This window comes from Ambystoma mexicanum, chromosome 4p (assembly GCF_040938575.1).
Source record: "Ambystoma mexicanum isolate Mex_15411 chromosome 4p, UKY_AmexF1_1, whole genome shotgun sequence".
Classification (NCBI taxonomy): Eukaryota; Metazoa; Chordata; class Amphibia; order Caudata; family Ambystomatidae; genus Ambystoma; species Ambystoma mexicanum.
The window spans coordinates 192,755,476-192,778,815 of record NC_090927.1 but is presented as its reverse complement, the minus strand read 5'-3'; the positions used below and the strand labels follow the sequence as shown (position 1 = coordinate 192,778,815).

The following is a 23,340-nucleotide window of genomic DNA, read 5'->3' as shown; positions in this document are numbered from 1 at the left end:
TTGCTACTATATCGTCATCTTGTTCCCCAATTACAGTGTGGGGCACTGCAGGCATGTGCAACATGAAATCTGCCACCTTGTATTTCAGTACAGGGACATACTTCATGGAATAATTATGTTCCTGTAATCTTAAACTCAAATGTGCTTTTCTCGATGTAGCATTATATATGTTCCTTACAGTTAAAACCTAAAATAACAGCTTCTGGTCACTGTGGATGGCAAAAGACTTTCTCCATATGTAATTACTGAAGTACTCCTCTATGACGGAATAATGGGATTCAGCATTGATGACTGATGTACATGTATGTGCTTCTGTGTGTAGGCCCTTGCTTCTTATTCTGCGTAGAACCATTTTGCATTCGGGATCATGCTCATTTATTCCACTGCCATAGACCAAAAGGTCATCTTGGAAAACCATAGTTATTGGAATATCCATGAGGAGGAGTGACATCAACCTTTGGAAGACCACTGCCACTGAAGTGAGACTATACACCATTCTGTGGTGGCACTACAGTCCAGAGGTGGTGACGATTGATGTCAAATTTTCGCAGTCATCTCACAAGGTAATCTAGTGGTAAATGGTAGACAAATCTAGGGTATTAAATAATTGTGCTCCTAGCATGCAATCAACGTCTCAGTGATTACTGGCATGGGCTATTTATCAACTTGAATGTTCTTGTTTATATTTCTCAAGTCCACACACAGGCCAATCTTCCAATTTTTCTGTTTGGCTATTACTAGGGGCTTATGCACTCTGCAGACTCCACTCATATCTTCCTGAACGAGCCGCTATATTTCTTTTACTTTGACACTGCTAGTGTCATTCCTCTGACCTTGAGGCCAAATGGTAGGGATCCTTTCGTGAGTGTGATCCTTTGTGCACATCCCTGCAGTGTATCAATTTCTTTGGGAAACACTCTATGATACTTCTCGCACCAGTCCATCTAGCTAGGTGTATTACTTGCTATCCTTGAGGATTCCATAGGCAAGGGCCCGGCGCTGGGATTAGCACTCAGAACTAGCTCCATGTTGTTGGTGTCTAGTCTTATGTCTAGGGCTTCTTGGTGTCCCTCTCCATGGATGTCGACCCTCTGGTTCGTATACTTTTATAACGGCCACTTTGTCGTTAAACGCTTTTAATGCTTGGAAAACCCCAAATTATAAAATTTGGAATCCTTCCAAACTACCAGGACCCGGATATCTGGTTTCATTAATTGTCTTACCATCTTATGCCCTTGGAATTCTTTCCATCTCTCTTTTGTTAGAATGGTGTATGGGAGCCACTGTTGACCATCATGAGCATAGTTGTTCCATCGATTAACAACATACAGTTCAGTCGTTTAATGCAGATGGTTCTTGGTATGCTCTTCGATGCTCATCGCACGTTCATCATTTGAGCTTGAAACTCTTCAGCAGACCACTGTAAAGTGCCCTTTAATTTCACCGATAGTGCATATTTGCCCAAGCATTGGGCAAGATCATGAATTGCCGAACTGCCCAAATCTACCGCAATGGAAACATTTTCCATTCTCTTCTTTTCCTCAATAGCCTTTATGCACTGTTCTGGTTTTCCCTAAGTGTAGTGTCACCACACATCCAGAGATGGTCTTGTGCAATGCAGTTGATTGTGTGGTTATTACTTTGATCCCTGATCAATTCATCTTGCTCCATCCCTGCTATGAAGCCAAGGACAAGGAGATGCTGCTGTGTGCGACATATGGGCCTCATTACACGGTAGGCGGTAAACCATGGCGCTATTAGCGCCATGGTTCATGCCGGTAATTTACCGGTACCGCCTTGGAGGAAAGGGGAATTACCGCCCTATTCCAAGGTTGGTGGGGCGGTAATTCCTCCTTCCTCCATTGCCCTTCCCCATTCCCATTTTTGCCCCATAGGGCATAATGGGAATGGGGAAGCCGCTAATTACGGTACCGCAAATTGCTGTACCGTAATTAGCACCATGGTCCCTTTGCGGGTTGGATTTTTAACGCCTGCAAAAAGCAGGCGTTAAATTCCCCAAACCGCAAAGGGACCTTGTAGTAAGGCGGTAAGGATTTACCGGTACTGGTAAAATACCGGTACCGGTAAACCCTTAACGCCTACCGTGTAATGAGGTCCATAGTCTTTGATGGACTCACAATCCCCTGTTTTCTCGGTTCCATGTAAAAATGTCAAATTTTTTTTTTTTGCCCCTGTCGTCAAATATATGGTTACCCAAATAATATCGCCACAACATTTTCCCGGCGATATTATTTACGGCGACCATATATATGGCGATATTATTACCTGATACCGTTAGTAAATGTTGTTAGGCCAAGTGATAGCCATCCCGGTGGTTTAGTGTTATATCATACACATTCATGTCGCCCATGCCTTTTTCCACAGTGGAGAGCAAAGGTATTTCCTCTGTCATTCAGGGTCAACGGCATGATGCAGCAGGGCATTTGTGTCCCCACAGTCAATTCTTCGTGGTTTACAACAATTAAATAATTATTCCCCTACTCTTTCCATTCTCCCCATGGAATTGACGGTTCCCCTATGGTTGGTAAAAAGCACCCTCCGCGGGTGAGCAGTTAAAGCTTGCATGTCCAATAAGTCAGTCGAATAATGTTATTGAGTCCAGTTAGGTTTCACAATACAGAAGGTTCTTCACTAGAAAAATGCAAGTGGCGCTGATGACAAACGCTCAGCTTAAATCAACTTGTACAGTATTTTATCAGATGAAGGGCGTCATGACACTCATTGTCCGGTAGGAAGCGCAAGAGGGTATCCCCATCCCAAGTGATCAACAGGAAGGCGATTCGTAAGTGATGATGTTAGCACCACAAGGTCAAAATAGGCGGAGAAGGAGCAGAGGGTACCAGATGTAGTCAAAATACGTTGCAAGACTGTGTGCGCCATTGAGTTTTGATGATGCCTCTGGGGCGCACCCGCAATGAACGCTTTAATCGCACGAGCTCAATGACATTGATACTTATGATAGGTCATCTACGAGCACGACAGGGTAGAGGCAGCACAAGGTCTCTCGCTCGCCTGGTGAATGCTGGGGGAGTGCTGAAGGTGCTCCTCTGCTTCTTGCAGAAAGGGTGCTGTGGCAGGTCCGCGGAGGTGCTTTCGAAGCTTGTTACAAACGATCTGTTACCTCCTGAACAAGGTGGCTGCAAGTATCTTCTCTATTAGTACCTGGCGAGGGCCAACCAGAATGTAATACACATTCTCATTGGCCCTCGCCGGGGCTTTACCCGGCCGGGAATTCCTCGGCCAGGATTACACTCCTTTGTCTCGGGCGGGGGACGCGTCAGCCCTTCAGCCAATGGGGAGGCTCGAAGTGACGCCATCCCTGCTCCGAGCCTCCACGCGGGGGTATTAAGGTACGTTTTTTTCCCTCTCCCCCCTCTCCTGTACACAATTCCCTCTCTGCCCTCCCAACCCCACTTACCTTCGTATTTCTCCTTTTTGGAAGCGGACACGCTAGGAACACTTCTGTTCCCAGCGCGCCTGCTCCCGATGGCCGCCATGGAAACAGACATTGTTTTCCCTTTCCCGTGGCCATTTCCTTTCACATTTTTTTTTCTTTTCTGTTCCGAAACGCTACAGCGTTTCGGAACAGAAAAGAATGCTATTAGTACCACGGTCTTCCGTCCAGGGTACTAATAGCAATATGCCCCTTGCCACAGGGGCATTACCGAGTAAGGTAATGCCCCGGGGCCTTCGTTAAGGCCCTCGCTTCGCTCTGGCCTATAACTATGGGCCCCGGGCATTACCTGACTCGGTAATGCCCCCGTGGCTCACTGCATATTGCTTAAATAAAGAGAAGCGGCCCTGCAGAGCTCCGGTCTCTGCTTCCCAACGGCTCAACCACCACCCGGGGAATGTTAGCTCTCTGCACAATCAAGGATGAAGGGAAGAACGTTCCAAGCTGTGATCTTTTGAAGCGTGGCAAGGGAAGGACCGTTTGCCAAATTGCCTTGGATGCCACAAGTGTGTCTCCTTCAGTAGACCCTTTCCATCTGATGAGATGGATGAAGCAGGATGTTTGGTAGGTAAGGCCCTCTTCGTACGTCCGAGAGAGGTGCACGGCTCTAGAGACATTCCTTTGGTGGTGAGGTAACACCTGTCTCTGCATGCAGACTCACCTCATTATGTAATGTCTGGTCCCAAAGCAATGAATACAGTTATCCTAGCAGAAGTGGCTGCAAGTGAGCTAATGATTCTGTGGAGCTGTGCAGAGTCAACGGATTGAACCTGGCATCTTGGGAGATCATAAAATGCGTGCGGTAGTTGTCAACTAGTTTGGCAGTAATACTGTGGGGGAGGGTTTATCCTGTTGCTGAAGTACTGATTTTTGTTTTTGAGTTGGTTTATTGTGTAAGGGAAAGTGCAAGTGGGGTTGGGCTGGTGCTTTGCACACGTAGGTTCAGATCCCGTCCTCAAGGGCATAATGAAGAGAGGCTCCCCATGGCAATGCAGCTACAGTGTTTATTCAGGATTCTTGGTTATAGCGTAAGTGTGTTCATATGAATCCCAAGAGGTAGGGTCCACCTGCAGCCTCTGCTCCCATCCCTCTCCCTTCACACAATCCTCTGGAATCTATCGGAACATTGAGGTTCCATGGAAGCTGGCATGTCGAGTAAGGACAACACATCTTAACAGAACTATGTACAAGAAACATGAAACAAGATTGGGACTCATCATGTCATGTCAAGTTGGGCGGAGCTGTTAAAATGCAGTGGTAACGCTATTATTGCCACATTACCGCTCCACCCAACTATCAGTTGGGTGGTAGGTCACCCAGCTTTATCCTCAGCTTTGAGCTGGAGGTAAATCTGTTCAGTTAGCGCCCATTTGTGGCGCTGTTACTGCAGCACAAATTGTGGCATGGTATTTGCCCTCAATATCCCCCTTTGGGTCGAATGGACCCAATGGCAATGGGGACTCCCTCCCCACCCCCCTGCAACTCGGGATCTGGCAGAAATTGCGCCATACTGAATTGCAGTAACGCTAATAGTGTTGGCCAGTATACCAGCACATTTACCGCTGGGATACCGGCCAACTCCTGATGACTCCCAAAGTGTGTAGCTGCTGTGAAGAGAGGCTTATTCTTATTGTTGGCTGGTGTTATTGTGTTCCGGCAGCAGTAGTCCAACTTGCCACACTTGACCTTGTGATTACAAAGCATGTGAGTCAAATTGAGACTCTCATAGGCACCATTGTGTGTTCCAGCCTGCCAATCTCTCTGTTTTTAAATATTTAATTCAGCATTTTCCAAGGCACGTGTGATGTGGGCTTTATGTTTCTGGTAGAGGGGAGGCATAGATATCTGCTGCGATGGATCGACTGATATTGTGAGTATCTGTTAGATGTCAGTTTGTGCACCAGTGCCTATGGGTGGTGTTCCACGGGGATGTTTTTGAAACATCTGGTGTCGATAAGTGGAATGGGATGGCCAGTTATTTTTACACACATAAATAGGAAGTTATTCTTTTCAAACATTGCTGGGCACTGGAACCACCTCCTACCACAACTTGGGGTGCTGATTTGGGTGCTTGAGGTCATGTAGGTCAAGCATCATGCCCCTCTAAATATTCTTCCGAGAGAGAGAGAGGGCTCTCTTGGGTGGCTTGGTGAAGGGAGACTTGGAAAAGGGGTATTGGGCCTCATTCCGAGTCTGGCGGTAACCCTGCCGGTACTACCGGCGGGTTGCCGCCAGACTCGGAACAATCCTATGGGACTCTATGGGAGTGGGGACACGGGAGCACCAGCACCGTTGCTTGTTTGTTTGTTTGTTTGTTTCATTATTTATAATGCGCACCAGACCCGAGGGTATCTGGGTGCAGAAAGCAACAAGAATCTTTGCAGATTTGGTTACAGTGCTGTACAGTTATAAACACAGGAATGGGGTGAACAGGATGAAAGAGACAAATGGTCAAAAAGAAGAAAGAAACCATTAGAGTATATACAGACAGGGATGAGGGTGACATGAGAGGTAGAGTGGTAGAGTGGAGTCAGTAGGTAGGTGGCGTATTGTGTATTAGCGGTCATTTTCCTTAATCCAGTGAATGAAGTTATGTCTGAAGTGTGGGAATGTTTGATCAACCCTTGTCTATGTCTATGTCTTCGTGCTTATAACGTGCCAAAAGCCCACGGGCATCAGGGCGGGCTTGAGGCGGGGTGTAGGGAATTCCACAGCTGAGCGGCTTTCACTGGGGAGCTGCTTCCTCCAATTTTGGATAGTTTGAACCTAGGCACTGTCAGGAGATTGGAGTTGGCAGTTCTTGTTGGGCTGTTGGAGGATTGTCTCTTAAATCTGTCTATAAGGTAGCGTGGGACGGCGTTGTTTAGGCACTTATGTGTGAGTGAGTCTACTTTTAGTGAGATCTTATCATTTGTGGTGAGCCAATTATTCGATCTCCTTGTGTCTGAGATATGATCGTTTTTGGAAATGCTCATCGCTGCTCTAAGGGCGTTATTTTGGAGAATCTGGATTTTGTTAGTGGTGTACTTGTTAGCCCCCAGATATAGGGCGTTACAATAATCCAGTTTTGATTAAATTAAGGCTCTTGCCAAGGTGGTGCAGCTGTCAGTGGAGAAGAAAGGCTTGGCTGCTCTGATTAATATACAGGTGTAGGTGGTGGTGGAGGCCATGGAGTTGACCTGGTTATTGAAGGAGAGGGTGGCGTCTAGGTAGAAGCCTAATGTTTTAAGTTCTTTGGCAACTTTGATGGTGTTACCATCTATGTTAAAGCTAGTGTAATTGTGGCCGACTTTGTTGAGGTTGGGGGTGGTGCCGAGGATTATGAGCTCAGTCTTGTCATCATTCTGGCATAGGCCATGAGTGGCCATCCATGCCTGGATGATGAAGTACACTCTATTCACCAAGGCCAAATCCTTGTTCAACGGTGCTCCCGTAAACGGTCTGCCTACCATGATCACTGCGCCTGCCAGGGTCCGACCTGTCGGGCACAGCAGCCTTGGCAGGCAGACTTGTAGTTTGCCGGTCCGGAAACAAGGGTGCCGGTGAGCTTAACAACATCTTTGTTTCCGGACCGGCAAACTTATAATAATGACACCCATTGTCTTTTTTTAGAGCTCACCCTCCTCTCCTCGTTTGCCTGATTGCATATTGCTGTGCATCCTCCTCTTCTTGTCGACCAGGAGTACTTCCTCATACTCTCTGCTATTTTCTCCATGTATCCCTTTTCCTTTTTCTGTTAGACTTGACCATGCTTTCCATACTGTGAACCACTCTACTTTGCTTAATGAACTGATACTTTGGTATTGTAGGAGTGCTTCTCAAATGGATTACCTCCTTATTCTGTGACCATAAAACAGACGGGTAATATGATCCTTCTTTTTCAGGATCTATGTCTTCAACTGTGGAGTCCCACAAGGCTCTGTCCTTACCTCCTTACTCTTTAAAGTTTATCTTAAACCTCTCACTGTCCTCATTACTCCTTTCTCCCGTTCCTTTAAAACATATCTTGAGGACACCTGAATTAAATTCATATTACGTGGATAAACCCCAGACCGGCAGCTCATCGAATTATACCTCGTTCAGATCCAGAAATTGATAAAAAATAATGTTTCCGATACATTATTTGCAGAGGTTATCTAATGCCGCCACTTATGCCTTCCTCCTGGAGGTCCACAATGAAGCCCCGTCCAGCCCGGTCATCCATTCAAAAGCCTTAGGTGTTATTTTTGATGGTCTCCTCATCCCCCACACCCCTCCCCCAGATTCTACACCTTGCATGGCAGCCAAACACCTGCTTGCATTTACTTAAGCACATTCTTCCCCTCTTGAAATTACTTCAAAAAGTGGAAGTGACTGGAGATGTTGCTAAGTGTTGTGAAGCGATCAGAGGTCTTGACTAGAAGATGTTGCGAAGTGACTAGAGGTGTTGTTAAGGCTGGGCTATTGAAATAACATCTATCTGCGATTACATACATACCTTATCCATCAAATCCAACAGTTCCAAATTAAAGCCACCAAGTTGATTTTAGGACTGAAGCCTAGGGATCACATCGCCCCAGCCGGAAAAGCCCTCCATTAACTTCCTGCTGGTAGCTGGATTTTCCGAACGTCCCTCTGTCCTATCCACTACACGTAATGGGCCTCTGGAAGTGTTTACCTGAGGACAACAATCAAGAACTACTCTCCAACCAGGCTCATGAGATCAGCTAACTCCAATACTCTCATCAAAGATCATTTTAAGAAAAAGAAGGTTGGTGGCAATCCTTAGACACTGCAAGTAATGGCTTATGGAACGATTTGCCAGTCTCCACCAGGGTTTCTGGAAAGGACCCAGGACTTGGTCATGATACCCCTAGACCAATGAGGGAGATGGCAACTGAACTTTCAGGCCCCCCCCCCTTCCAGCAAGCTCTTATCTTTGGTATTTCCCAAATTGATCTGGGAGAATTGACTGAATGCCCAAATTGACCGAATTTAAAAGGTCCTTATTGACCTTTTGCACAATTGACCGTATATATACATATATATGGTTGGTTTGGGTAAATAATTAGTTAATTTTTTTGGGCGGGGGGTTGCGGGGGGTTTCCTCCCACATATATGTCCAAATTGACCTTTTCTATTCGGTCAATACGCCCGCGGGCAATTCTCCCGCGAGCATTTCAGGCACGATCAATTCGTATACAACCCCTACCTTTGATTTTTGAACGTAAGAGACACACTTATATGCTCTGCTATTATTTCATGGCACACCTGCACCGTGTATTTTACTGTGTATACCTGCACTAGTTACACACTTAGTCGCCCTCAGACTACTACTTCTTCTCTTCCGACTCTTCCCACTTTTACCCATCCCCTTCCTCTTGGGATGATAGGTGCTGCAAATCTTTGATTTGTTGTGAATTGCAATTTTGTTCAGATGTTCCTTTCTATCACTTAACCTACTTTGAGAGACCGAAATGTAATGTTCTTTGTGTTCACATTAGGCCTTTCTGGTACAACAACACCAAATCTGAAGTGCCATTTTTCAACATGAAAAGAAATGAAAGCTGCTTGAGGGGCAGCAGGTTTGTGATGCCTGTATGCTTACACATTCTGAGTGTCAACCTGCTGGTACACAACAGGAATCTATTGACTTTTTGCCATCGATATTTGGCATTACAGCGGGCGAGCCACTCACTAATATGGTACCACTGACACATTCTACGTGGGTCATGGGGAAGATCCTTGGAAGTAGTGACATTTATCACTGAGAGGCCATTAGGACTGCCTTTTGTTTGATTTTGTGAGATGTCTGCGTTATTTGTTTGTGTGATGCTTACTATAGTATGCAGTCTAAGGCTCGCCAGACGCTGTGTCTTAAAATTCCCATCGGTCCTAGCCAGCATGATAAATGGTGAGGGATAATGGTTGTCATTGTCCAAAACAACCAGAAAGCTGTAGCTTGCCTAATACTTCATTTGATATCACTTCCAATGAGGATGGAATGTCACTTCTGCTCCCAGTAGGCTCTAAGTGAACTTATGCTTATTATTTCATGTGAACCCTTTTGTTTCTGGGGTACACCTTTGGGCTGCTTCTTTCAGTAATGTTAAATAATGAACTTCATGTGTACTTGTGCAGTCCGGCTGCTCGTTCACTGTATCCCTCTCTGTGTTAACAGACTGTTTCTGCGTCCAGCTTGGAGTGGGGCAGCTTCCATCATTGTGCTGGTTGGAGTGTTTGTGGGTTAACTTGCACTTGGCTGGCCTCTGACGTTTGGAAAGCATGCACTTTGCAAGTACAAATCCTGGCAAAACTGTGGTTGATAAATTGAGTACCATCAAATTAGGTAACAGCTAGTAGCACCTGGGAGGAGTGGTGCTGACCAATCGAAAGGCCAGGAACATGGGCGTGAAGTCACAATTACAGCCCGTGTTCTCTCCTGGCCTTCGTTCCCACATCTCCCCCAGGACCGCCTTTTTTTCATCTGGCAGTTCCTTTAACCGCTTCTCTCCATGCCCTCTTCAATTACCTGCTAACGCCAAGTCATGCACTGTCCCCACTTATTTTTGCTGCCCCCCCCCCGCACCCGAACTGTCTCCCCATGCTCCTTCACTGGAAAGACAAAAGTGATTCCTTCCTTTTGCTGTTTTCTTATGGCAGCCATCTTTGATGGTCATTTTGTTTTAGGGAAATTTGGTACGCGCAACAGGCACAGAGCCCATTTCACTGGGAAAAAAAATCAAAAATGTGATTAGCACCCTGGGTGCAACCCCAGGGTGCTAACAGCAATAACCGATAGGGTTCTGGGTTAATAAGGTCAGTAAGGTGTTTGTTATTTGTATATTATGACCTTGCCTAGGAGCAAATCATATGCAGAATAAAAATCTGATGTTATTTTTATTTGTGCATTCTATATTAAAGCTCTTGATGAGGGTGTGAAGGGACAGTCTTTTCAATGTCTTTATGGAACGACAACTACTTTTCCACGAGAGAAACTTGAAATGATTTTATAACAAGAACGAATCATTAGTGACATCCAGGTTTATTAGTTCACTTATTACAGAGTCCAGATTTTGAACCTTTCAATGATACGTCCTGAATCACACTCCTGACACTAATGTTGCGTCATTTGCTTCCAGAAGGGTCCATCAACCTTGCAGGCTTTCAGAGATTTGTTTCTGAAAAAAATATACACTTATCATAAGTACAAATGAGTATTCCCATAAACACAAAAGACAATTTCCTTCAACAAAGAGCACCATTTTCCTCAAGTGTTATACAATGTGTAACGACGGATATCTTTTCCACCCTCCCTCACAGTCAAATCTCCCTTACGGCAAAAAAAGGTGATACAATATGATCAAAGAGTAAACATATCAAAAACATCACAGAATCAGCCATATCATGTATGCTGCAAAGGCAAACAATCACCATGTCCAAATAACTATGTTTTCAAATATTAAAACATGAATAAAATGGTTCATTTCCCATAACACATCTCTTTTACACCCACATCAGCCAATCAAACCGTTTGAGAGCCTCTATTTCTGAGGTTTAATGGTGATTTAAAAAAAGTGGGAGTTTACTTCTGTAGATGCTAGCAGCAGAGAAACCTGAAAAATATAATGTATATATATATATATATATATATATATTGCATAATATGTCTTATTTACAGAAGGATGGCCTTACATGGGTTCGAGAGTTCTTGCAGCAAGAGTTTTTTTCCCCTCTAAACAATTACAGTCTACTGTCAAATCCAGTTCACCCGTTATTTACTGAAGAGTCCTGAATGCACCATGGTACCATTGACCTACGTTATGTAATCAGAAAGGCCGTCATAATCATCCCATGGCCACTCAATACTCTTAACCTTTGTTTTTCCACCATTACCCGGATGTTGCAAAAGAAAGGTTGCCAAGGTGGCCACTGCCCAGAAAAATCTGTGAAGCATCACTGAAAGGGCGAGATTAGTGAAAAGTGTAGTTTGTAGCTCAGCGCCTAAGGGTAGCAGCCCATTATCTCCATGTTCGGCTATGATCCAGTAGCCTCATTAGTGGTTGGCCAACAGATGTTCTTTGCTGCTACAAGTCTCTGAAAAGTCCCTCGACTCATGGATCAATTTATTTCAAGGATCGGCGGTGGTGGTAAGGGTTCCTCCGTGTCCTGCAGAACGAGATGTTAAAGTGAAAATTACAATCCACACTCTCTCATGTAAAACAAAATGGACTCTGTACTCTTTCCTGACTGCAATGTGGCTAGCATTACCAGCAGGAGTGAACAACCCAGCCCATGAACAGTCTCACCTATGTTTTATTCCAGAGAAAGATGCATTTATTTAGGACACCGGAAGTGCATTCATTGTAAGCATGGCATAGACCTGTAGGGTTGGGTTGGCATCACCGAGAGGTTTGTCCACCAATCGTTTCTAAGTATCACAGATAACAAGATCAGCCTCAGAATCCGCTTTGGCTGGACCAGTGTTAGTTATGCCTTTTTAATTTGGACTGCTGGTATGGAGATCTTTAAGAGAGGACAGACATTAGGCTGCACCAATAGAGCAGAGAGCTCGAGGAGGCAGCTGCGAAGATTATGTTGACTTTAAGTATCTGCTGCAGGAGTCAAAGTCATGTCTAGCAAGTGCCCAACATCTGGCTGTACACTGCTGTGATGTCATTGCAGTTACACAACCTTTTTACTTTCTAATGCTGTGTTCAGTAATGTGTTAGGATCCTGTACTTAAAAATCAAGCAACCCACAGGTACAGTAGAACGTTATTAGGCTGACGGCATGGAAAGGTACCCAAACACCAAGAGGTCGGTATCCCAAATGGCTAACATTCAAACAACTACATCACCACATTCAAGATGTTTGTATGCATTCATTGGATTTATATGTTGCAATCATAGCTGGGTAGCAATGGAGCGCTGTACATCTTCATTAAACACTCACATCACATTCACTAACCATGCTGACAGTTATATACATACGCACGCTCACGGCACCCAAAGATGCTACACATTCTGCACACACTACCCCATTACAATTATAGCTCAGAGCATTAAGAAACAGCAGAAATTAGCATCTATTTGGAGGATCTTGTGTTGTTCTTTTACAGTGGAACAAAGCCATTCTTGGGATTTGCATTCTTGTTCTATATTCGTTGTTAGCATTCTGCAGTTGTTGATTCTTGTGCTGATGGAATTAGGGTCAGTTGGGCTAGGGCTGACTGGTGTACCGTGTACGCCTCGCTCCGCAGGCTAAATAAATAGCATTTACCCGTGCCCTGGACCGGCTCCATTATTTCAAATGTTGATGAGAGCGACCACACAGGGGGCTGGTCGGAGCCTGTAGAGGCCCCCTGGGGCTTTGTCACTGCTGTGAATGGAAACACTGTTGTGTGAGCACATGTGGAGTAGCTGTTCCTCGCAGCCGATCAGCGCTTCTCTGTGCAGTGCTAAGTCAGCATTTTCCACAGTCGATCAGCGCTTTGCTGTGCAGTCTTGGTGGTAGTGCTGCCTGCAGGGGGTGCAAGGAGTCCCCACGGAATGTTTATTTTTTGGGGGGAAGACGACTGAGCGCGACCATAACACGTGAAAGGCAGTAGAGGAAGGGACCTTGTAACGTGTGCGTGCATCTCTCCCGCATTGGTGTCCACGGCAACGTGACGCTTCTGGAGCAACGTCTACATTGCGCAAGCATAGGCCAAGTCAACAGTGTTGCTGTTCTCTCCTTTTCGAGCAAACGGGACTGTCAAAGGTGCACAGATTGTAGGATTTCTTCACTGAGGAACTGAATAATACTTAGTTCAGTAATGGCTGCAGCAGGGATTCCCCCACCGCCTCCTTTCATAGCAGTACCTGGGACACCTCAAATAAGATGGGAGAGGTGAAGAAAAATGCGATGGGATGTGACTTCATAGCAATGGGTGGGGACAAGTTTTCACCTGCCAAGAAACATGCTGTTTTGCTGCCCAATCTTGGTCTGGAAGGCGCAGTGTCTGCAATGGTTTGCCAGAACCATCAGAGGGAGGCTCAGGAGAGTTGGGTGACTTTGGGATTGGCGTCAGGAAACTTCAGGAACATTCTGAGCACAAGAAGATGACTTTTGAAAGACAGCCATTTTCCCAGAGGAGGCAGGAACCCCAGGAGCCTGTGGACAGTTATGTGGCTGTTTTAAGGATTTTAAGTCATACTTGTGAATTTGGGCTCTTAACGAACCCATTGATCAAAGATCAGCTCGTGTGGTGCACGAATAATCCAAGTGTACAGGAGAAGCTCTTGGCTAAAGATCTGATGCTGGAGCAAGCAGTTGAAGTGAAGATGAGCATGGAGCAGGCTGCACACTACATGAAAATATGAGGCTGGAGAAACAAAGCCAAGAGGTGTGCACCATTAAGCCAAAGAAGTGTGATGAAGGGAACAAGGAAATTAAATGTTTCAAGTGTGGGAGTGGAAGTCAGTAGATCAGTTTGTTTTGCACAGCCAGGAAAGCAAACTGTCTGAAGTGCAAAAGAAAGGGTCTTTTTGCTTGGGTGTGCAAAAAGGGTGTGATCAACCTGGTAGAACCAGTGGGTTCACGCCCCAAGCTGGAGGTGCTCCAAACCTCTCAGCCACAAATGCCAGATGCGAGTTTTCAACATGTTTTTGAAATCTCTGCCATCATTGGAGCAAGAAGGGACAGATAGATGACTTAACCTTGAATGGGAAGATTATATTCATGAAGGTGGACAGTGCATCAGCACGGAAAATCATATCGGGTGAACTGTTCACAGGAACCTTGGGTGGGCGTGTTGAAGATCTGAAGGAGCACGATATTCAACCTGGTGGTACAGTGAGGTGGAAATTGATTTACTGGGTACATTTCTGGCATCGGTTGAGTACAACAAGGGTAGGGAGTGCTCTGCTGAGGTGTATGTGGCCATAAAGGGGTCATCTCTGCTTGGTAGCGATGAGCAGTCAGAATTGGACATTCACATTAAGGACAATTTGAGTGAACCTGTAACCGTGGCTGAGGTGGGAGACAAGTGTGCCGTAGATTTCCCAGAGGTTTTCATGGATGAACTGGGAAAACTGAGGGACTTTGAGCATTGCATCAAAGTAAGGGCAAATGTGATTCCAGTGGTCCATTGGGTGCGGCCGGTGCCTCATCATTTAAAGAAGAAACTTAAGAGTGAGCTGGATACATTGATGCAGCACGGTATCATTGAGAGAGTGGAAGGGACATACTAGTTGTCTCCAGTGGTGGTTGTAACCAAGAGCAATGGGAATTTACGACTGTGGGCCTCATTACACGGATGGCGGTAAGGGATTACAGGTACCGATAAGGGCACCGGTACCGGTAATCCCTTACTGCTCCACTACGAGGTCCCTCAGCGGGTCATGTCCTTAACGTGTGGTCAGACCACACGTTAAGGACGGGACCCACGGAGGGACTTCAGAGCAAATAAGGCCCTGTGTGTCGATCTGAGAGATCGCAAGAAGAATATGTTGCTGGACCGTCATTCTTTGCCAATAATTTCATAGGTTCTAGCTATGCTGGGGAAAGCCAAGTGTTTCACGGTCATAGAACTTTCAGTGGCTTACCACCAAGTCCCATTAGCACCGTAATGACAGGAGATCACAGCTTTCATCACCACCAGGGGGTTGTTCAAGTGCTACAAGATGCCGTTCGGCCTGGCCTCGGCGGCAGTGTTATTCCAACGTGTGGTGGTGACGGTGTTGGACAATGTTAAGAACAATGTGATTTTCTAAAATGATATGCTGATCTATGTGAACTCGAGGGAGGAGCATCATAGGGTGTTGAGGGAGATTTTGGGCAAGTTGAAGGAGGCAAGACTTACTGAACAACACAACACGTGCAAAATTGATATGGAGAGTGTTGAGTACTTAGGTCATCAGATTTCAGTTGAGGGTATCGGTCCCAGGACCAATCTTCTAAAGGCTATAAGTCTGTCTCCACAGCCTAAGCATAAGGACAAATTGAGGTTGTTTCTAGGTCTAGCCAAATATTACCACAAATTCGTTCACAATTAATTTTGCGGTAATATCAACTTTGCTCAATTCTCCGCTTAAGAAAGGAGTGAGGTGGCTCTTGGGGTTGCAGTCCTATGGTTTTCAGGTGTGTTATTTGCTAGGCAACAAAAATTTTATGGCAGACGGCCTGTCGCGGCATCCAGTTGTGTCTCCGGGAGCAAGGGAGGAGGCGCATGGAGAGGAGGTGGTCATGGCCAGTATTTAGCATGAGGCTGTGAGTGAGGTAAAGTGGGAGCATGCTGAGAGCGAGGATGAAGTGTTGAAGTGTATCATGGAGTAGACAGTGTTTAGTTGGCCAAGTAAGGACGTGCTGGAGAAGAGGTTTGAGAAGTATTTCGAAGTGAGGATTTGAGTCTTTCATAGGGAGGAAGCTCAGTCGAGCTTCTGGCGAGGCAGGGAGGGAGAGGTTGGGGTGAACGGGTAGCTGGGGAGCAAGTGGTGAGGATGCTAAAAGTGACGATGTGGTGGTCAGACCATGGGGTGGGAGTGTTTCCTGTGATGATGAGTGGACAGTTGTGCTGCGCTATCCAGTCAAGCGTTCTACCCTGGGTGTGAGTTGGGCTAAGTATGGTGTTCTTGTACCCTAGGGCCTTGAGGGCAGAGTCAAGGGATTTTGCTGCTACGTCCTTACTATCCTGGAGCCCTATGTTGACATCCCCTAGGAGAATGTCCTTAGATTGTTTTTTGAGGTTGTCAGATAGGAGGTGGATGAGAGAAGCTTGAAAGTCTCCTGCTGGGCCTGGTGGGCGGTATACAGTGTGCACAGTAATTGTGCAGTGGGGGAGAGAGTTATTTTGACTTGGAGGTAGTCGCTGTTGTTGTTAGGGGATTTCTCTACCTTTCTGACTGGGAGGTAGTCCTTGGCGATGATTGCTACACCTCCACCTTTGGAGAGGCGGTCTTGTCTAGTGATGGAGTAACCAGGGGGCAGTGCGAGTGAGAGTGCAGGGCCGGAGGTCTCATGTAGCCAAGTTTCTGAGATCATGAGTAGATCTAGGTCTTGGGAGGTTAGGAGGTCGTGGATGTCTAGAGCGTGGGCATTGATGGATCTAGCGTTAATCATGGCACATTTCAGGTGGGATTCAGTAGTGGCTGTGGGGGGGTTGTGATGGGAGAGGGTGGTGTGAAAGGGCTAGGTGCATTGAGAGTGTCGGGGGAGGTGGCCAACATAGATTCTGCACTGGGGGGCCCATTTTCAGAGGTGGTGGACACCTGTGGCATAGCATTTGGCACAATAGCATTCAAAATGGTGGTAGAAGATTTGCATATCACAGATTTTACACTGGGGGGCTCATTTTCAGAGGTGGTGGACACCTGTGGCATAGCATTTGGCACAATAGCATTCAAAATGGTGGTAGAAGATTTGCATATCACAGATTTTACACTGGGGGTGGTGGTGGACACATGAACCTTTACATTCGTTAGGGGGGTAGGACAATTGTATGGCGGGTAAAGTACTTTGTCGGTTGCTGTGTTGGTGCAACTAGTAGTGGATAAGGTCTTTGAGGCTATGCGTGGGAGCCTGGCCTTAACAGCAGATATAGAGGGTTGCAGAGTCCGTGAGCATAGCCGTGTATTGCGGGTGCTCGTGGGGGTGGGATGTGAACTGAAGGCGGCTTCAAAAGTATGTGCACCCAATCTGCGGAGCCTTAAAGAGGCACATGGATTGGAGAGAAGCTTGTTTGGGTAGTGCTTCTTACCTTGTAGGTGCCGCATGGGCATTGGGCAGACGGCAGGCGAGCAGCGAAGAGCTGAGAGAGCACCGGAGGCCTTTGCTTACGGCCTTCGCTGCTCGGCTTCGCCTCTCGGCCCTCTCCCCCTTCATATGAAGCAGGAGGGGAGGGGCGGGCGGGGCGAGGCAGCGAATCGGGACACGGGCCCGCAGCAGTGATTTCCTGGGCATATTTTGTTGATCCTGCTTCCATGGTGACGGGGGCCATCTTGCCTGGTGCTTCCATGCACGCGGCTCGTAGCGTGAACAAAGGGGAACACGCGGCCGCTCCGAACTGGGGGATAACAGCTGATTCAGCGCTCAGCTGGTCAAGGATGCTTCTTGAATGCAGCAGAGCTGCAAAGAGCACCAGAGGCCTTTGCTTACGGCCTTCGCTGCTCGGCTTCGCCTCTCTGCCCTCTCCCGCTCCATATGAAGAAGGAGGGGAGGGGCGGGCGGGGCGAGGCAGCGAATCGGGACAAGGGCCCGCGGCGGTGATTTCCTGGGCATATTTTGTTGATCCTGCTTCCATGGTGACGGGGGCCATCTTGCCTGGTGCTTCCATGCACGCGGCTCATAGCGTGAACAAAGGGGAACACGCGGCCGCCCCGAACTGGGGGATAACAGCTGATTCAGCGCTCAGCTGGTCGAGGATGCTTCTTGAACGCAGCGGAGCTGCAAAGAGCACCGGAGGCCTTTGCTTACGGCCTTCGCTGCTCGGCTTCGCCTCTCGGCCCTCTCCCCCTCCATTAGCCTGTTCGCAGGCTAAATTCATAGCACGTACATGTGCACTGGGCCAGCTGCATTATTTTAGCCATCTCACCCATGAAAGGGGAAAATTATCGTTTTAAGGTGGAGAAATTCCTGCATAGCAAGTACTTGCTGTATTACTGTGAATGGGTGGAGAGCAGAGAATGTATGATTGCATGTAATTGCATGTGAGGAAGACAGGCTTTTCCCTGGAAACTGTCCAGCGAATATAGCTGGACAGTGTCGCAAAATCTTACTGTACATGGCCAGGGAGAGAACAACAAGGTGGCATAAGGGTTCATGAAATCTACATGTAGACTTAAGTTAGATGTGGGCCGCAGGGTTTAGTCTTGTCAGTCACACATAACTATGGGGAAGTAGGGGCTCATCACACTCAGTAGCTCTGGGAGAAAGAGATGTGTGTAAGAAGCTTATTGTAGACTTAATTACTCCTCTTTTTCCTCTTATTGTCAGAATGCTAATTCTGTTTGTAATATGCACGTGATTATCAAATATGGTGTAATATTTGTCCATAATACTTTAGTGGTTGGAGAAATGCTTTTTCTGTCCAGCATGCTAAGATTACATTGTATGTTTTCACCGTCATAAAGTATGAATTGAAATATACAAAAAAATGTTTACTCACTAAACAGACAACAAGATCTGCTTAAATAATAAAGCAGGCGCATGAATTAAAGCACTTCTTGTTGCTATATGTATGGATTGAGTCCACCCACTCACCACAACGTCAAGTGACGTCTAGCTTACTTTTGAAGCAAAACATATAAATTGATTGTAAATCACAGCAGCCATATAAGTTGCAATGTCTTGTCATGAATTTACTATGTGGTAGGAACAACCCTTTTTGCTTCACAACACTTATTAGGTATAAATCCTTCCACATTAAGAGCCATCCCTCTCGTTACCTGGTATGAAGCTGATGGTCTGACAGGTAGAATTTTACATGATTGCACAGGACAAAAGCTCAGGGGCAACACGTTTGTCTTGGAAGCAAGATAACACAGAGCAACACAGGTTTGAATCCTGGACCCGCCCTTAGAAACTGGTCTCCGGTATTAAGCGTGTTATGAACGATTAATTCATTGGCTTCAGCGTGTTGATGTCATAAAAAACTATATCCCAGGCGCACTCATTCCTTAGCATAGTCTCTTTGTAAATATACTGAGCAGATTCAGATGGTGGTTCATTGATGGCGGCACCTTCCGAGTTGTCTGGGTAGTGGAGTACACTTGCTTAGCAGTGAAGGACCGTGTAGCGAAGTGTGCCTGATACAAACTAGGTCCGAGGCTTCGTATGATATAGAGCACTTTTATTAGATCTTAGTGCTAGTTGTATTGAAGTCACAACTTAAATTAAGATGGAGCTATGAACATCCACCAGCCCCCATCATTAGTACTCTCGCCTCTCTCACCAACCGTCCTCTCTAGAACCTTGTCACACCATCATTCTAGTCCTCCATACATTCCACACCATGACATCACACTCAGTCCATGAACACAGTGCAATGTACCAACAAAGCATTTCCACTCATTACAAACCAAGGCTCCAAATCACTACAGACCGCCCTACGTGGACACATCTGACTTGACACCTATCAAAGTGAAAAGCTCATGAAGTGTTTATTCATCACTTTATTCATGACTTTTGTACAAAACCCTTATCAAACCTATGAACGAACTATGTGGTCTTTGTTTCCTTCTTGGTGCACGCTGTCCACTATGTGACAGTTGTTATAGTTAAAGTGTTGGACAGCGAAAGGATGAGTACTATGCAGTTGGAGTTTAGTGTAGGAGGAGCCTGCCTCATTGAAAGTTTCCAGAGGAGTGATCCCTGCAGGAAGGTCCCTGCTTGTACTGCACATCTAGAGGACTCTTATTAGGTGAAATTGAGCTCAGGAATGCATGTGTGTGAGCAAGTGAACTATAACTATAAAGCACAATATATCAATAGAAGTCAATTAGTCAGATGGTCATTTGGTCATTTGGTAGCACAAGCTCAATTAAGGCATTTCCATTGAGGCATTGAGGTACTTATCCGCTCTCGGCTCATCTACCTACAACTCTCTGACAGTCAGTCGCTTTTCAAAGCAGAGTTGGGGGCAGATCTTTTTCTTCCTCGGGGACTCCCTCTGGAACAGCCTTTCTGCCTCTCCTAAACTTGAGCCGAACCACCTACGGTTCCGGAAGCAACTCAAGACCTTCCTCTTCGCTTCTGCTATCTCTCTTCCTCTCCCCTGCTGATGACCCTTATGGTCCACACACTGGTCACCTGGCCACCCTCTGAACTCAGGCCCAGGTCCCCAGATGTCCAGTTGCACCTCACACTGCCTCTTTGCTCCCCCAGCACTTGTGGTCTGTATCTGTAACCCTACAGTCCCCCCTCTCTGTGCTTAAGAGCCACCTGTTGGCTGCACTTTCTTTCATCTGCACTGAGCCACCCGCTAGCTGCACTTTTGATTACCTGCACTTTTTCACTCCCCCTTCTAACTCGGCACTTCTTACCATCCACTTCCCCACACTTGTATGATCTGAATAACACAATGCCTAGTAAGATCGTTGTTTTGTCCTCCCTCTGTTCTCCCCTTATCTTGTCGTGCCTAGAAACACTTGTGTACAGGCGCGTTATAAATGCCTTATCATATTATAGCAGATATCATATCCACAAAGTATGATTGTATCCCACATGGGATATACATAGTGCAATATCTACAATCCAATAATCATATTACAGCCCGATTGTTCTAATCCCTCTGAAAGCTTTACAACTCATCAAGCTGAGAAAGGCATCTGTAAACATGGCAGCTACCTTGGTAGATAGAAGCCGGGTGCAGAGGGGCATTGCCATTGCAGTGAGTCTTATGCATATTGTCGTGTCAAGGAAAGGAAGCAAATTACCTGATTATTAGATTGAAGATGAAACTGCTCCTCCTCGATATTAAAGCGCTTTTTTGGCACCGGCGGTGGCATGTCATTGTCATCCTCTGGGGGAGTTTCTGAAGTAGGTGATGGAAAAGGCGCAATGTCCTTAGTATGTTTTATTTTGGTATAAAGAGCGTTCCTTTCTGGATTTTGAGCCTCTGTGCTACCTTCTTCGTCAGCTGCAAGCGATAAGTGAAACCTCCATGATAATACGCTATGGTCTGGAGTTGGAGTGGCGGGATCCCTTCCCTCCCCAGCGGCGCCATTGGGAGTTGAGGCTTCTGGTGGCCTTTCTTCTGTGACGATGGGCACGCTGACTGCCTGATGGGAGGGGGAACTCTTGCTCAAATCAGAGTAGAGGTTCTCCACCGGCTGGTTGAAGAGAGTTAGTGGTGGGGCAGCCGGCCATTCCTCTTCCACATCAATCCAGCTTTCATGCGTCAGACCTTGCCGGTCATGGGAGGAGAGACCTCCCACAGCCCCTTCTAGAGGTATGTCTTCAAAGATGCTTTGGCCCACAGGCAGCTCCTCGTAAGTTGGCGGCTCTGCTGGGTCAGCTCTGGTTTTCTGAAGCTCCTCTTCTGAGTTCTTGCCACTGTCAGGTTGGTTGACGAGGTCTATGTGGGCCAGGGCATGGGGGATGCTCGGAAGCTTCCGGTGCTTAAAGGATTCCTGGGGGGCTTGCAGGTTGCCGCTTGTGGACGCCCATGCTGAATCGCCAAAACCTCTAGCTACTTCTTGCTCCCGGGTTCGGGAAGTGACTTCTTCTGCGACAATGGCCGCGCGACCGTTCATTTCTGGTTGTGTCTTGGCTTCTTCCAATGCCTTGTCAGGTGAAAACGATCCTAAACAACGACAAATAAAAAGTTGTAGAAATGCCTTTCATCAAGTTACTTTGAAATTATATTGACTCCAAATACATATTTCAAAAGTGGTTGTGACTACAGCAGCTCTGTCAGTCATTGCAAAGTACCAGTGAAAGGAGTGGCTGTCCAGGCTTGCATTGTAATACATTCAAGTGAGTTTCTTTTGACGAAAAGTTTGCATTTGTGACCTTACTTTCCACAACTATAGAGCTTTTAATTACAGATACAAAGCATGGCATTTACATGCAACTTAATTAATTACACTCATCCTTGGCATGTTTAAATGAGGTTCCAGTCGGATAGAGCACTTGATATGCTGCTCATTCTGGTAGGGCAGCCCCCTTCAGAACAAACACAATGTAGAAATGGCACCCTAGCAGAATGCTGGCCTGACATTACATTGGCAATGATGCAGTGCATGGCGGTTCAGAACAATACCTTCGGGTGTTTATATAGTGTTTCATGCTGCATTGCTCGTGCTTCTATGTGCTGTAATAGTAGCTGTTATTATTACCCAATGTATTGGTGTGCAATGTGTGGACCATGGAAGAATGAAGAGCTGAGCCAGCAGTGCAGGATTCGGACTTGGGAAGCGCACACTTGCCGCAGGTCAGAGGTGAGCTCTTAACACCTGGGGAATCCACCCGGTAAAAGGTCCTCTGTTTAAGCGTGACTCAATGATGTACAGTTCTCTACAACTTGTGAACATTATTCTTGGAACTTTTCTGGGGTGGTGCTCCCTTTCACCTGCATCACTTTATATAATTTGTTTTAATGAAGGGTACTTATAGAGTGCGTACCTTCTTACAGGTGATTAACAGAGCACTTAACGCAACGTACTATATATAACCCTTGCAATGTTTGTGCAGTCCAGTCATTGGACAATCTACGGACCATACAAGCTGGTATAGACCGCAGATTGCCTACCGGTCAATGTTCCGTGTCTACGGGTGCCAATACAGGGTGTTCATACAGCCAATGTCTCGCAAACATCCATGAAGATTCAAGTGCTATCCACAGGCCATCGCATTCACTCAGACCACATACCGTGTCCAGCATTTGGGACCAGCAGATCTCAGATGTCATCGCTATGCTCTGCCCTTTATCGTGGCCTACAGAGCCCACAATGCCTGGCGCGGTTCTTGGTCCAAGCCTGTGAAGCTTAAATAATGTACTAGCTTGAGGAGACCTAACCTGTCAACCCAAGCAAAGGGTAACAACTCATGTCTCAGGACTATGCCAGCATACTCAGAAACAATTGATTTCGAGACAGAAAAACGTTCAATTCCCCCCGAATAACCATGAAAGTTGGGTGTGCCAAAGGTTCAGGCCACACAGTAGAAACTTTCTTTCTGTGTCCGGACTCTTCAGATTGCAGGATTCTCCAGCAAAAGGCTCACTTTGCTGCAAGAAGCTCTGCTACCTTGTGGGAGATGTCAATGTGCTGCCAGGTGTTGGATATTGCAATTTTTAAAGACCTTTTGTCGCACCAACCAAAATTGCATTGTCTCTGTCTCTCCTGTGTAAAACGAGAGATTGAACCACTGTATGGAATAAATTAGCAGGCAGAAAAGGCTTAAGC

At 46.3% G+C, this 23,340-nt stretch overlaps 1 protein-coding gene across 1 annotated transcript in view; it reads right to left on the bottom strand.

Moving 5' to 3' along the window:
• Positions 1-10,482: 10,482 nt before the first annotated feature.
• The window catches only part of LOC138453129 (uncharacterized), a 411,581-nt gene continuing 398,723 nt past the window's right edge, over positions 10,483-23,340 (bottom strand). The window contains exons 5-6 of the mRNA XM_069605687.1: positions 20,869-21,737; positions 10,483-11,623 (exon numbers count right to left, since the gene is read on the bottom strand). Of these exons, the coding sequence (XP_069461788.1) occupies positions 11,576-11,623; positions 20,869-21,737 (917 nt within the window). The 3' untranslated portion in view covers positions 10,483-11,575. The remainder of the gene's footprint in view (positions 11,624-20,868; positions 21,738-23,340) is intronic.